Genomic DNA, 15,194 nt, shown 5'->3' with positions numbered 1-15,194 from the left:
TTCGAATACTCTCTGTTCATGACCAATAATTTGGATCACTATTATACCCATATTTGGATGAGTTAGTGAAAATTTATCCTACCTAATTTTTGTTTTAAATATATATATTTAATATTTTAACTTAATTATTTTGACATGAATTATTAGACAGATAAATTAATATTAATATCGCTTAACCTGTTAACCTGTCAATTTAAACTCGTCAACTTAAAATTGACCCGAATTGTCACCTATAATTTTTTGTGAGAATCGGATAAATTAGTGAACACAAGTGAGTTCATATGGGTGAATCGGATATTTCGGTGACTATTTATACCCATATTTCGGCTGAGTTGAGTCCAATTTTATCCTACCTAATTCTTGTTTTAAATATATATTTATTTTAACTTAATTATTTTATTATTAAATAATAAATAATAAAATATTTTAAAATTATGATTTTATTTCTTGAATAAGATTAATAATTTTAATTTATATATATTTTAATTATAATAATAAATGCAAATAAAATCATTTTAAAAAATAATTTTAACTTTTTCTAATTTATAATAGATTTTATTTCAAATTATTAAATAAAATAATAATAATAAGATGTATGGTATTATTCTTCTCTAGATAAAATAGACCACAAGTGTGTCCACTGGATATATTTCTTCTGTTCTGGGCCAATTGTTTTGAAATTATTTCTTTTGTCAATGGCGACTACTGCAACCTTTGCAATTGGGATTCAAATTCAATTTATTAATCAGCATCAGAAGGTAACTGTTCCCATCCCTAGCTCCAGGCCTTTTACCAAACACCCTTTTTCAATCTCTACATCTTCTTCCATTCTCATCCACCCAAGAAGACAGCAGCGGCGGCGGCAGCAGTTGGTTGTGGTGAAAGCAGCTGAAACCGGAAGTATGAACCAACCCATTGAAAAGCTTGGGGTTAAGGTCCACACCAACCCTCCCGAATCAAAGCTCTCCCAACTCGGAGTCCGAACCTGGCCCAAGTACTTTCCATTTCCTATCAAATTTTAGGTCTTTAATTAATTACATGATATGGGTTTTTCAAACTTTGCTTATATTGTGGTCGTATTAGATCAACTAGTTTCTAATTTCTATGGGTAGTAGTAGTAGTAGCTTGGTTCAAATCTTATTTATACAACAACTTAGTGGCATAAATCCTTATTGTTCTTCCGTTTAGTTAGGATATGGTGTCTAAATCATACAAACTTATCTGAATCCATATTATTCATTGGGGGTTTCTTGAATTGGGATATGTCATATTCTTGAATTGGTTTTTGACAGATGGGGATGCCCTCCAAGTGATTTTCCATGGACATACAGCAGCAAAGAGACATGCTATCTGCTCAAGGGGAAGGTGAAGGTCTACCCCGAGGGATCGGATGAGGCTGTAGAGATAGCTGCTGGCGATTTGGTTGAGTTCCCCAAGGGGATGAACTGTCGATGGCTGGTTTCCGAGACTGTTGACAAGCATTACAAATTCGAATAACCAAATCTTATTGAATATGGCATAACAAGACTGTTATGAATAATCGTACATGGAAAAGGATTATGATGCAAATAGGGTTTGTGAGTGAGAGACAAACCCTCTCATCTGTTTTATTTGTTTTAGACTTAAACTGCTATAATAATATATATATCTTCATCTGTTTTTGTTACTCTTCTTCTTACTCATTGTGATAGCGTTTCTTGACAGCTTCGGTAACATGCCAAGTGATATTCATTCCTTTTAGAAACTCAATCAGATTACCAGCCACAATCTCGAAGCTTCCATCCAACCCTTCACATGTAATAGTCACTTTACCCTCCAGAAAATACATTATCTCATTCATTTCAAAGCACACTGGGATCTTCTCGCCGGCCTCTGCTTCATATCTAATTCAATCAAAGTGTTTGAAGTTAAGGTATTGATATAATCAAAAACAGGGCAAGAACAGAAGGAAATAAACCTACATGGGCCACGATGAAACACCGAGCTCTAACAACCTTGCTTCTGAAGGATTCCTTTCAAATTTTACTCCCACTTTCTCCAGAATTGCCTTCATATCTGTAAGATTGTCTGCCATATAGTATTGATTGATTCTCTCTATGCCTCTGTTTTGATTTTCTTAAATTTGAATGAATGTTAATGGAAGTATCCAATCCTATTTAAAGGAGAATAAGATGAATGTAAGAATAGCAATCCAATTAGGCATAAAAATTCAAATAGAATAAGATAACTACTACAAATTTGGTCTGAATGCGCCTACTTTATAGTTGTATTTTTCGATTTCTTATGTCTGGTAAGTACGCCTTCATTTTATGAAACATATTTGCTAAGTTAGCATTATGTTACTCTCGCAATTAGGTATATGCGAGTATAGGTAGGTTGTTTTCTTAAGTTATTAGAGATATCACGGGTAAATGTCATCGGACATCGGCCCATTAGGCTTCTGCCGATAATGTTTCAGTCAATCCTCCATTTCCATCTCGATGCTTACAAGAAATGCACTCATTGAGCCTCGGGAATCCTGATGTATTAAAGGGTTAATTATATTGACCAATATATAAATATATATATTTATTTCTGAGAACCTAAGAAATCACTCAAAGTAAATGGTGGTTGAATTTGAAATTCAAGAACCAATAAAAAGAGTTCAATAGTAACATAACATTGGGTGAATCAAAGATGATTGAGCTAAATATATTAATTGAACCGAATACGCCTACTAAAATAAAATAAATATACGAGATCTAAAAAGTGATTAGAATATTCGATTTAAATAACAAACTTTTCAAACCATAAGTATTGAAATTTAAGATTATGGGTTTGTGATCCATACTTAGTTCTTGAATACTCATCCAACTTAGGAGGATACAGACTCATTATATGCTCGCCTAATTTAATTTGTTCATTTACGAGACGTTGTCATATAGGAATTCAAATTGCGGGATCTTGTTCAAAAGTATTAAAATCAATTTCAACTCTTATAAATTTTAAAACAGGTTATTATTCTTCAATATTAATTGTATTTTACTTAATACTAATATTAGATTGAAGATTTATCTCATTAACCATGAAAATTAACTGTAAGGATAAGGATAAATAAAACTAATCGAAAGGTCGAAGAGAAACAGTTGTTAAAGAGAAAATAGGTTAAGAAAGATGAAAATTTAAAATAATTTGATTTAAAATAAGTGAAAGCTAATTATATAAAGAGAAATGATTAGGCGAGGGAATGACGTGCCATAATCTTATTCGCTGAAAAAATCAAATAATTTCTCTCTTTTCTCCTACTTTTACATTTTTCAACCAATAAAGGTGATGACACGTCATTCCCTCACAAAATTCCCTCACTAAATTCCCTCCCTCTATCACTCCTCTTATATAAATAAAACAAAAGAAATGATATATATAGCACCTTTATATAGCACAACTTAGTTTGCAAAATTTTCTCTCTTGTATTTATTTCAATATATTTTCTCTCTTTTATTTATTTAAAGATATATTTTCTCTCTTTTATTTATTTCAAAATATATTTTCTTTCTCTTTTATCTTTTTCAATATATATTTTCAGGGTCTTCTTTAGTTTATTTAGGTTGTGATAATATTTAGGATTCCATAATATTTTTTCTCCCTTAGGTTATGATAATATATTTTTTTAAGTTATATGATATAAAAGAGATAAAATATATTATCTCAAAATATAATAGGTTGTTCGGGTTTATGGTTTAAGATTTAGGGTTTAAATTTTAGAATTTAGGGTTTAGGGTTTAGGGATTATTACAAATTATTGAACAAAAAGACCTACATTTCACATTTAGTGAGTTTAAACTTTATTTCTCATGTCTTGCAGATATGAAGATTGAGGTGTCAATGTATTTATTGTGGAACAATCGTGAAAGACAAATATAATTTTTTACAAGGTTGTAAGGCATTCATATAACTTGTACAAGAGATTTAAACTATGATTTTTTGATTGGTTAATTATGCAATGCTAGTTGTTGTCGGCAAATTTAGTTGTTTTGATATTAATTTGTTTTTATGGTAATGAAGTAATATAAGGAGATTATAAATTAATATATAGAGAGAAACTATATGACTATTTTGATATTAATTTAATTTTTTTATGACGTGGATAGTCACGTAAGCTTCCACCTCAGGGTGCCGTATAAGGGTGCTGTATTTATCGGCTCTCTAAAACAAATATGAATATTTCATGAAATATGAAAAAAATAAAAAGAAATAAAAGTAATGAGATAGTTATAAACCACAAAATTAGTCAAATTAAAGATAAGTGGTTGAAAAATAATTTAATTTAAAAATAAACATACTAAAAAATAATGATTAAATTATCGATATATTTAAATATATATGTATATATATTTATTTTAATATATATAGTTTAAAAAAATATATTTTAAATGAGCTTTTTTCCTATACGTTTAAGTGAGCCAGAAGTCCTGGGTTAACCGTGGGTGTCAGGCAAGTTTTCCTTTAATTCTCAAAAATAAACGTCGGAAGACTAGTTATGTGTCCAGCTTGGTGTCACTAATGACGTTTAGCGACGGTATTTTGATTAATGATACTTTATTCTTCTTTATTTTTCTCTCATTCTATTATTTTGGACAATTAATGACGGATAATTTGATCGTCGCTATTGGACCATTTATACCAGTGAAATGGGTAAAGACAGATTCAACGTTTATTGATAGAAAATTAGCAATAGCGACGGTATTACTGTGGTGTTCCGTGTTCCTCTTTCATTTTATTTTTGTACAATTATATGATCTATATCATATAATATAAAATAATGTCTCATATATCAATTTTCTTATATTTTACTAAATATATGTGAATTTATATCTACAAATTATTTTTAAATTTTTAAATGAAGCTAGTCATGTCTTTACTTGTTTGTTTTTATAATGGACAAAGCACATATGTGCAGATTAGGCCACAAGAAAAATTAAAATGATGATAAAATATTAAATAGCTAAAGGGACATGATTGCTATTAATGTTATAAGCTAAAAAGTTTTAATTTCCCCATATTAATGTATTATTTTTACGTGGTTAACTAGTTTCCGAGACTATTGCCAAACATTACAAATTCGAATAACCAAATCTTATTGAATAAGACATAATAAGACTGTTTATGAAAATCATACATGAAAAAAAATTATGTAAATAGGGTTTGTGAGTGGGAGACAAATCCTCTCATATCTGTTTTATTTAATTTAAACTGTTATAATATTTCTTCATCTGTTTTTGTTACTCATCTTCTTTCTCATAGTGATAATGCTTCTTGAAAGCTTCAGTAACATGCCAAGTGATATTCATTCCTTTTGGAAACTCAATCAGAATACCAGTCCCTATCTCGAAGCTTTCATCCAGCCCTTCACATGTAACCGTCCCTTTACCCTCCAGAAAATACACTATCTCCTTTGTTTCAAAGTACACTGGGATCTTCTCGCTCGGGTCCCCTCGATATCTAATTCATTCAAAATGTTTGAAGTTAAGGTATTGATATAATAAAAAAACAGGACAAGAACAAAGGGAGATAAACCTACATGGGCCACGATGTAACACCGAGCTCTAACAACTTTGCTTCTGAAGGATTCCTTTCAAATTTCACTCCCACCTTCTCCAGAATTTCCTTTATTTCTGTAAGAGTGTCTGTCATAGTCAGAAACAAAGTATTTTGTTGTTTTAATTTTATTAAATTTAAATGAATGTTAATGGAGGTATCCAATCCTATTTATAAGAGTATAAGATGCATAAAGAATAACAATCCAATTAATTAGTCATAGAAATTCAAATAAGAATAAGATAACTACTACAAGTTTGGTCTGAATGCCTACTTTATAGTTGTATTTTTTTTTATTGCATATGTATGGTAAGTATGCCTTCATTTTTTCTAAGTTAGCATTATGTTAATCTCTCAATTAGGTATATATATATGTGTATAGATAGGTTAACATATTCATTATTGTATTCATAAGTTAGACATACCAAAGTATTAAGGAAGAAGTTCGGCTTAAGAAATCAAAAGATCACTGATTCGATTCCATTTGAAATTGCTTTGAGTTGAAGCCGGTGTCAGAAATTAAAGTTAGGCAGAGCTTGTAATTTTTATTTTAGAGGAAAAAATTCTAAACAAAAAAGATATAATATAATTTATCTTACTAAGCACCAGTCCATTGATACACTGTTATAATTGTTGTAAAAAAACTGTGATACATAAAACTTGATAGGTGTAATTTATTTGACTGAAATTAAGTCTAGTATTAACTTTATATAGATTCGTGCATCTATGTAATAATCAATTTCATACACTCTCAACTATGAGGAAAGTCGAATCACTATCGAAATCATTAAATTTGTAGAAATATTAATAGTTAATTATAGTTTACCTAAAGATACGACAACCTAATAAATCACAAAATACTGCACGGTAAATGGGTCAACACTTCCATTTATTTTGAATTTTGGGTCAGAAACGATTGATACCAGGACACGGTCATTAAAAATTAAATTAAGTTTCAATTCCTCCAACTCTGAAGGGAAACAAACCGCAAACTTAATTTGCTCACTTAAGCCCAACTATCCATTTGGATTTTAGAAATTTGAAGGCGAGGTGATGAAGATTTTTCGCTTGAGAAAGATATGATGAGAAATAAAACTGAACAAATGTTGAGATAGCTCAAAGGTAAAAAATCCATTATATTCAACAATTTCAAATAAAGGTTTGATTTCATTATGTTACAAGTTATTGAATTGTCCAAAAAAAAATAATTAAGATGCACTTAACACAAAATTTTAAATATTATTTTTTATATTATTCCTAAACATAAGATTATTAGTATACCACTTATTTGTCGTGTTTTAATAATACTATAACGTTAATATTTTAGATATAGATCTTCTTATTTTATTTTTTTTTATTTACTAAAAATGATATATTTAACCGATCATACTTAATTTAAATAAGTAAAAAAAATGGTACAGTTATAAAAAAAAATCAAGTTTAAGTTGTGTCAAGTATCCACTGGTTCAAACCAACCAATTTGGATATTTTAGATATCCAATTTTTGAGACAAATTCAGGTCACAATATCGGAATTTTTGCCAGGTCAATATACGTTGTTGAATTCAAATTCGAATTCACGATTAAAAAGAATCCAATAACGACGATTAGCAGTAATCGTCGCCATTTTACTTGTGACGCTTCATTCGTCATTATTTCATTTGTACATTACTATTCTATTTTTTGGCTATTTTCAATGGATAACTTAACCGTCGCTATTTCTCTCTTTAGCGACGGTTTACTTTTGTTGTTGCCCTCTTCCATTATAGTTTTGGTCTAAATATCGACGGTAATTAATAAATATAAGAAATTCAACCAATAATTTAGTGACAAAGCATGTGAATTTGTGTAATTAATTGTGTCACATCATCAAATAAAATAATGTACCTCATACATTTATTTTGTATTTTACTACATATTTGTGAATTGATATCAAAAAACTATTTGGTCATTTTTAAATGAAGCTATTAATGTTTTAACTTGTCTGATTTTCATTATGGACAAAGCACATATGTCACTTTAATATGTACAGATTAGGACACAACAAAAATTAAATGGGTAACGGTACAAAATTGCAGATGTAATCTTGTGTGGGTCTTCTCTATAAACAAAAAGTTTTAATTTCCCCATATTTAGTGTATTATTTTTATGTTCATTTGAGGATTCTTAGTTTACTAACATCATAAGAAAACATTTGGTAGCTTAGTGGCTCATTGGATGTTTATAATAATAAATTAACCAATAGATAAATAGTTACACCAATAAAGTGAATAAACCACAAAAGTTTGTCTATAGAGTTACACAAAATTAAATGCAACCTAAGAAATGATCATGGATATATTCCTTATGATATCACGCGTTCATAAAATCATTTAATACAACTTCCGATGCTATTTCGGCCAATGGAGGAATGCCTTGTTGATGCCTAAACACATTAAGAGGGTCTATTATCGTCTTCGCACTCACCAATCTATCGTAATTATGCAAGAAATACTTCTCCCCCCAAACCCTAGCCAACTCGATATCATTCACCTTGCTCCCATCCATTATCCCGAGGTCAAAGTCCATATAGTTGACATAGGCCGCACGTGGGCCCCGTGAAACATAGGGTGTCATGGAGTCGTAAAAACCTCGTATCCAATCAACAAAGTTGCGTCCTTGGTTAGCGTTGCTTTCATCCCAATTAACTAAATATTGAATTGTGTAAAGGTTTCCTCGTCTATGAGGAAAAGGAATGGATTTATCATTTATTTTTTCCATAGCACCACCATAAGGATCCAATATGACTAACCCTTTCGGTTCTTTCTCCAACACGTCTAGCGCAGCCAACATCCCTCGAAATGGAATGGGCGTTCTTACATAGTCCGATTTAGCCTTAAAGTATGTCTTTGTTTTGTAGTAACGATCTTTTAATCTTTCGACCGATGCTCCTTTCTCGAGGTCTCCGAAGAAAAGGATTGACTCTATCCAACTCATTTCCACGCACTCTTTCGGCACCAAACCTAACTTTGGAAAAGTCGAGTTTATAATTTTGAAAGCTTCCTGCTTTGGCCCTAAATAGAATCCCTTAAACGTAGCCGAAAGTCCGATATTTCCTCCCATTTCGGGTAGCCCGGCACCTAGAGTCGATGATAAATAGAATTTGTCGTCTAATTTTGGCGCGACAAATTGCCATTTGTGGACTAGCGATGCCACTTGACTTCGTGTTCCGGGCCTAGATACTATAAAAGACGTCACCGTACGAGGTACCGATAACAATCGGATCTTCCAAGCATAGACAATTCCCCATATACCCCCGCCCCCTCCTCGTATGGCCCAAAAAACATCCTCCCCCATTTCGTCCTTGTCTAGAATCCGACCCTCAGCGTCGATTAAGATAGCGTCGACAATATTGTCAGCTGCTAAACCGTACTTCCTCGACATCAAACCGAATCCACCACCCGCAATGTGTCCGCTAGATCCTACGGTGGGGCACGATCCTGCAGAGAATCCGCGTGCCCCGCCACTCGCCTCGGCTATCTCATAGTACGTTTGGCCTAGCGTAGCCCCGCCTTCCACCCACGCCACCTCTGATTCCAAGTCGACTCGAACTTGGTCGAGATTCATCATGTCGATGATGACAAAAGAAGTCGGTCCAGCAACCAGAAAGGAAGTGCCCTCGTAGCTGTGCCCGCCGCATCTAACCCGAATGTCTAGCGACGTTTTCCGACAGCAGAGCACGCTGCTGGCGAGCTCTTGTTTAGTCCCGGGGAGAATGATGGCTTCGGGTTTAGGGCTCGACGTGTTGGCCAACCGCAGATTTTGCATGGAGAAGTTTAGAAGACCGAAGTAAGGGGATGAATCGTTGTCGTTTCGAGGGTAAAACGTGAAATTGTGAACATTGTTTTCGATCAAACAAGATGATAAGACATCATATGAGTCCACATATATTTGTTTAGCATTTCCATGTAATGAGAAGAAGAAGAAGGAAAAGATGGCCAAGATCAAAGTACTTGAAGATAACTGATGATGATCCAAATCCAACATGATCCGTTTTCAATGGTGACCTAAATTATTGAAAGAAAGCGAGAAGAAGATAGCTAATGATCAATTACTCTAGAGTGGAAGCTACAAATATATATATGCATATTATACATATATAGCAACACTTGGCCGGCTGGCTTGCCGGCCTTGAGCATTTAGTTTAATTTCTTTACTTTTTTTTTCTTTATTCTTTGTTTTCATGTAACTTTAATTTTCATTAACCATTTCAAAAATAAGAAAAAAAATTATAGTGTTATAATTAACTATGAATTGAATAAGATCATTAAAAATAGACATTATATATAATACTTTTATCTATATTAAAATATTTATACAATTTGGGAGAGTGAAAACCAGTCCATTTCATTATTCGAAAAAATTATATATAATAGTCATCAATTAGTCCGTTCTTATATATATAAATTACATTTCACCCAACATAGAATGGTAGCTTAAATTAAAATGAATAAAAAGTTGTCGTTTCACCCAAAAAAAATATACCCCATCTACTTTTAGAAAAAAATGTTTTAAATTGGCAAGAAGTGTGATATTTTTATTTCAATTTAATAAATTATTATATACCCTTTTCCAAGCATAAATGGAAATTTAAGTAATGATTTAAAATAAGCTATATAAATAAATAGTTGGATAGATCAATTTTCTTTTATAACAAATTAAGACAAAAAGTTTGAGCTCTGATATTCCCAAACCTAAGTAATGACTCAAGTTTGATCAATAATATAGCCTTGTTTGTTGTAGTTTATTATTCAAATAAATTAATATCTTACCATTAATTATTTTAATTAAATTTTTATATATAAAAAAAAATACAAGCATATAAATGTATGGCTAGTGTTAATTTATTTTGTACAAAATTTTCTAGTTATATAATAAATAAATAAATCAAACAAGCCGCCCAAACATTCGTCCTATTTGTCACCCATTCTCATTATTCCATATTTTGATCTCAATATATAGTCTTTATTCTATCTTTTGAATTCAGATAGACAGAATTATATTGATTTTTTATTTTTATTTAAGAAATTAACATTATCTTCTTCTGATTATAGTCTCTTCAACTTAAAATGTTTTTATCTTAAATCGTATTGTCTATTATACCTCTTTTTCATTTAAATTATCCTAATAAAAAATAAAACATATATTTTAAGAAGAAAAAAAAAAATATATATATATATATATATATATATACATTAGAGTGCCAAATTTGTTTTCTTTCTGAAAATGTCCACTTGCATTATTAATATGATTCTCAAGTTTGTCAAGAGTTACAAAATATCAAAGGTCTTTCTCTTCTTCCAATCCAAATTGAAAACTAACTGGACATAAACTTAATAATAAAACATTGCATTAAATAAAAAATTTAATTAAACTATAGATTCATGGAAGCAACTTTATGATTGTATATTATAATATATTGTACTACTTCCAACAGTTAGCTGACAAAAGAATTCTGAATCATAAATAAAATAGTAATTAGCATAGAGATCGAGTTGTAATTAATCTTGTCCCCAAGCAGATGTCTTCTTGTTGTAAGCATTTAGTTATTATATATTAATTAACATTAACATTAATAATCATGACCATCTCATCTTAAACTAATTAGTTTAGATAAATCAAAAGTAACTTATATTTTAATAATCATGAATCCGACGAGTCTTCATACCCGATCAAATGATCAACTACTAGTACAATTGAAATTGATAAAATTTAGTGTTTATTTAAAAATTGTGAAATATTTAATGGTATAAAAATTTTAAAATATAAATTACTTAGAGGTCGCTAAAATACTAAAAGAAGCTGCCAAATGGAGAAAGGCGGCGCTTACATTTAATTGAATCTTTTGACAGAGATAAACGTCGCTATGTTTTGTTACTGACGATACTTGATAATTCCGGTAAAATTATTGGCGGTGCAAAAAAGCGATGGTAATGTGTTTTAAAGCGTCGTTAAATCAACTAACAAAAATTAAATTATTCATACTCCACCAAATAAAATAAATTTGTTAATTATTGATGATTTTTTAGCATGTTTCCAAATATGTTATTGAGAATTATTTAACATAATTCTCCTATATTTTTCTTGACTAAATTTTTCTATTTTCCAAAATAGATCAAATTAATTAAAGATACTTAATGTCACAAAAATTGGCAACACAAATATGGTGCCGCTATTTTTATTGTTTAAACAATCATGATGTTGTGACAATAGTATGACCGATTTCATCGAAATGTTGCAATTCAGAGTTCAACGTTCCACACAGCTTCGTCGCCTTCCCCACAGGCACTATGCACCTGTTTGATTCTATCAACCGACTTGCATATTCCGCTGCATATCCAATCGAAAGATGCCACGCATACACTCCCTGCTTTCGCTTTCCACTCGCAGTCTAAAACCATTCAAAACATAATATATTTTATGAAATGGATCACACTAATTTAATTTTACCGAGGGAATAAAATTACCGGGTGGAGATCCACAACACATGGATCGTTCATCAATATGTACAACTTCTAATCCAATCAACCAAGCACCCAAAGATACATCCTCGTTTGCATACCTATGTAGTATCGGCCTACAACACAGTATTATAATGTTCTTAATCCATCTCCTTATTAATTCAATATGATCAAAATCCAATGGCAAAGAGACTATACTTACGAGTTGATGGAGATATAGGCTGCAAGATCTTTGGAAATGGCATAGATTTGACCCGTCGCATGTCGGAAATATTTGTTCCCTTCTTCCCCAAACTTCCAATACTCGGGCTCGTGGTACTTAACTCCCCTACAAAGATAATGATTAGGTTATCTTTAGATAATTGATATTTTAACAATGAATTACGTCCATAACCATAAATCATATAGCTTGCAACTCACTTTTGGGAGAGAACTGGACCCGACTTCATGCAACCGATGTACACCCTCGGCTTAGACCGGTGCTTAGCCAATGTTGTCACCAGCATGCCTGATTTTGGCGACATATTGTTAGATATGTCTCATTTATACATATAATTAGGGTTTATTCCCCAAAGGGTTTTTGTTTTATCAGGTTAGATATTGGTTTAGGGTTAACTTAGCCGATGGTAAATACCTAGGTTAAGGTGAATGTCATCATCCACTTTGACGTAGAAATCGGCGTCCCACATGGAAAAGGCAGTAGAGAAATAGATGCGTGTTTTGCTAGATAACTCGTGATAGCCTTCAACGTGTGCGAGCCTCAAGAAATCTTGGTTCTCGGCTTCCTCTTTATCGATGGCTCTATCCAACACTCCCCCCGCAGTTGCGCTATGCCCTATCACGAACCGTATCACTATCCCTTTCTCCTTCTCAAGTTTCCTTAACTTCTCTCCATTAGGCATCCATGTTCGCCGAAGAGAATCTCTCCTTTTCTTGCTGCTGAATGCCGTGTTAACTCCAATCACAACGAAAGCTTTTTGCAAACTATGATTAGAAGGCTTCTCCAATGGAAGATCGATACCGCTTTTACTTGTCCTGGCCACCGCTAGTTCCATCTCCAAGCTTGATATTGTCTTATCAAGTGTTCTGATTGAAAAGGAAAAGATAAATGTCGCTAAATCAAATAATATGCCATTTATTTAACAAGGTAAAAATAAATGGTATTTTTACTTACTGTATAGCTTCATGAGTCTTTTTGACTTCTCCTATAACGTCCAATTTCTGTTGAATGAATTAAAATCAATTCCAATATATAATTAATTGTGACAAAAATAATTTAATTACTTACGTGTTTGGTATCTTGATTAAATTTCTTGTTATGGACATGTATGGGGAGTTCTTTAAGCATACGATGATCATGAGACAAGTGAACTGGCGTCCACGTTCTACCGCCGCCAATGAGCGATCCGATCATGAAACTTGCGATACAAAGAACGAGAATGATCATTCCGGGGAGTTGCTTAACTCGCATTTTCTTGTTGTCTAACTGCCACAAGCTACAAGACGCCAAACGCTTCAAACCGGCTGCCAGCGTTCTATCTTCTATCATCAGTAATCCCTTGTTGTTGTTGTTCTTCCTCATTATCCAAACACAATTTCTAAGATGCAAGTAAATTTGATTTTGCAGAAATTAAGAAATAATATTAAATCAGTTGGTTTTTATAAGTGATCAGAAATTTATTAGTACTGACCAGCATTTCACGTGATAGAAAAAATAGTAATTAATTTAAATACATTGATATATAGCCTTAATTAATTAGGCAGAGAAAAGAATCTGAACATTTGGCCAAATACTTTGTATAGTATTATTGTTACTACTATTAGTTGTATCAAAAGTAAAGACGAATGCAACAATTTAAGAAACTATAACATGCAATGTTCAAAAATATAAATATCATGTACAATGTTAGATTGCAGGAAAAGAAAAAATGGTGAAAACCCCTTGAAAGAATATAATATATGACATGTTTTTTTGTCATAAGTTATCTACAAAATAAAATAAATTTACGTTTAAAAACATGAAAAATTAGAAATAGAGAATCGATCATCACCATCATCATCGGGACCTCAAAAACTTAGTATATTTCGGGATTTCAGAAAACTGAAGAGTCGGGATTCTGCGTTATGGGTCAAAAAAAAGGTTTTAAAATTGACGATGTTTGTTAGAAATTAACTAAGTTAATAATATATAAATACCTGGTGAGTATAAGCACACAAGAGGAGCTTGACGGATTGGGACGGATCCAAAAATTCGAGTTTGAGTTTGGATGTTTAAAGTGAATTTAATTAGATAATATTGTTGATGCTGTGACGTCCTTGATTAAATAAGAAAGGGGAGTTGAATGATCATGAGAAGTGAATGGCTTAACAAACCCACCAACGGTGCTTGGCTGTGTGTTCTTCAATAATTTTAAAAATTAAAAATAAATAAATAAATAAAGGAGTACTGGGATTGGATCATCATTATGGGCTTTGAGCCCATGGGTCAGCATGCTATTGAAACCCTTCTTATAGGGCTAACCTTTGTCCCAAAAAGGATTTATAGCCAGCCCAATATATATATATCTTACAGTTTAAAGTTTAAGTTTATATTTGGAATAATCATTCATGAATTGTATTAATTAAGATATTTATTTGATTTGTTTGTCTCATTACTCATTGTTAAAACACAGAAATTAATGAAAATAAATTGACATTTTTTATAACTTTTTTCAATATACCTATTACCAGCTTTCAAGTAACTTAAATGAAAATGAAAGAGTTTATCTCATCCTGGATTTCTTTAAGATTTTTTATTGTTTTTTCTTAAAACACTTATTTGATAAAAAAAAAAAACAAGCGTTTTTTTGGTTTATTTTATTAAATTGGTTTGGTATAAATTTTTTTTTTGAAAAGTTAGTTTATTTGGTAACAAAATATTAATATATAATAGAGAAATGATTTTTTGTTTGATAAAAATATAATATATTTTAATATTTAAGTTGATAAATTGTGTGATATTATTGATGAGAGGATAAATGAAAAGAATGTGAGGGGGTGTTTTAGGATTTATTTTAAAAATCCTAATTATTTGGGATTTTTGTATGATAAATTATTAAAATATTTTTATTTATTCTAA

The 15,194-nt window shown here is 31.3% G+C and overlaps 4 protein-coding genes across 4 annotated transcripts; 1 reads left to right on the top strand and 3 right to left on the bottom strand.

The window, feature by feature from the left end:
• The first annotated feature begins 658 nt into the window (after window positions 1-658).
• On the top strand, window positions 659-1,666 carry LOC124931474. The gene is made up of 2 exons (XM_047471943.1): window positions 659-994; window positions 1,293-1,666. Exons 1-2 carry the CDS (start codon window positions 696-698, stop codon window positions 1,495-1,497), a joined length of 504 nt encoding a protein of 167 aa, XP_047327899.1. The 5' UTR covers window positions 659-695; the 3' UTR covers window positions 1,498-1,666.
• A 9-nt stretch (window positions 1,667-1,675) lies between these two features.
• LOC124928977 lies at window positions 1,676-2,074 on the bottom strand. Its single transcript, XM_047469231.1, has 2 exons — window positions 1,962-2,074; window positions 1,676-1,883 (listed from the first exon to the last, which is right to left on the bottom strand). Exons 1-2 carry the CDS (start codon window positions 2,072-2,074, stop codon window positions 1,676-1,678), a joined length of 321 nt encoding a protein of 106 aa, XP_047325187.1.
• Window positions 2,075-7,928: 5,854 nt separating this feature from the next.
• On the bottom strand, window positions 7,929-9,602 carry LOC124928975 (reticuline oxidase-like). The gene has a single exon (XM_047469229.1). It carries the CDS (start codon window positions 9,600-9,602, stop codon window positions 7,929-7,931), a length of 1,674 nt encoding a protein of 557 aa, XP_047325185.1.
• A 2,255-nt stretch (window positions 9,603-11,857) lies between these two features.
• LOC124932142 (probable beta-1,3-galactosyltransferase 8) lies at window positions 11,858-13,674 on the bottom strand. Its single transcript, XM_047472749.1, has 7 exons — window positions 13,365-13,674; window positions 13,251-13,297; window positions 12,711-13,162; window positions 12,497-12,584; window positions 12,279-12,404; window positions 12,083-12,192; window positions 11,858-12,006 (listed from the first exon to the last, which is right to left on the bottom strand). Exons 1-7 carry the CDS (start codon window positions 13,656-13,658, stop codon window positions 11,858-11,860), a joined length of 1,266 nt encoding a protein of 421 aa, XP_047328705.1. The 5' UTR covers window positions 13,659-13,674.
• Between the last annotated feature and the right edge of the window lie 1,520 nt (window positions 13,675-15,194).

This window comes from Impatiens glandulifera, chromosome 3 (assembly GCF_907164915.1).
Source record: "Impatiens glandulifera chromosome 3, dImpGla2.1, whole genome shotgun sequence".
Classification (NCBI taxonomy): Eukaryota; Viridiplantae; Streptophyta; class Magnoliopsida; order Ericales; family Balsaminaceae; genus Impatiens; species Impatiens glandulifera.
Note: the sequence above shows the minus strand (reverse complement) of the source record. Positions and strands in the feature narration are given on the sequence as shown.

Excerpts from the sequence above, each read along its gene's own strand:
- LOC124931474 (XM_047471943.1), top strand. The coding sequence starts at position 696 with ATGGCGACTACTGCAACCTTTGCAATTGGGATTCAAATTCAATTTATT. Across the intron at positions 995-1,292 it reads GGAGTCCGAACCTGGCCCAA|ATGGGGATGCCCTCCAAGTG; the intron begins GTACTTTCCATT and ends GGTTTTTGACAG.
- LOC124928977 (XM_047469231.1), bottom strand. The coding sequence starts at position 2,074 with ATGGCAGACAATCTTACAGATATGAAGGCAATTCTGGAGAAAGTGGGA. Across the intron at positions 1,884-1,961 it reads GGTGTTTCATCGTGGCCCAT|ATATGAAGCAGAGGCCGGCG; the intron begins GTAGGTTTATTT and ends TGATTGAATTAG.
- LOC124928975 (XM_047469229.1), bottom strand. The coding sequence starts at position 9,602 with ATGTTGGATTTGGATCATCATCAGTTATCTTCAAGTACTTTGATCTTG.
- LOC124932142 (XM_047472749.1), bottom strand. The coding sequence starts at position 13,658 with ATGAGGAAGAACAACAACAACAAGGGATTACTGATGATAGAAGATAGA. Across the intron at positions 13,298-13,364 it reads TTAATCAAGATACCAAACAC|AAATTGGACGTTATAGGAGA; the intron begins GTAAGTAATTAA and ends TTCATTCAACAG. Across the intron at positions 13,163-13,250 it reads AAGACTCATGAAGCTATACA|AACACTTGATAAGACAATAT; the intron begins GTAAGTAAAAAT and ends CTTTTCAATCAG.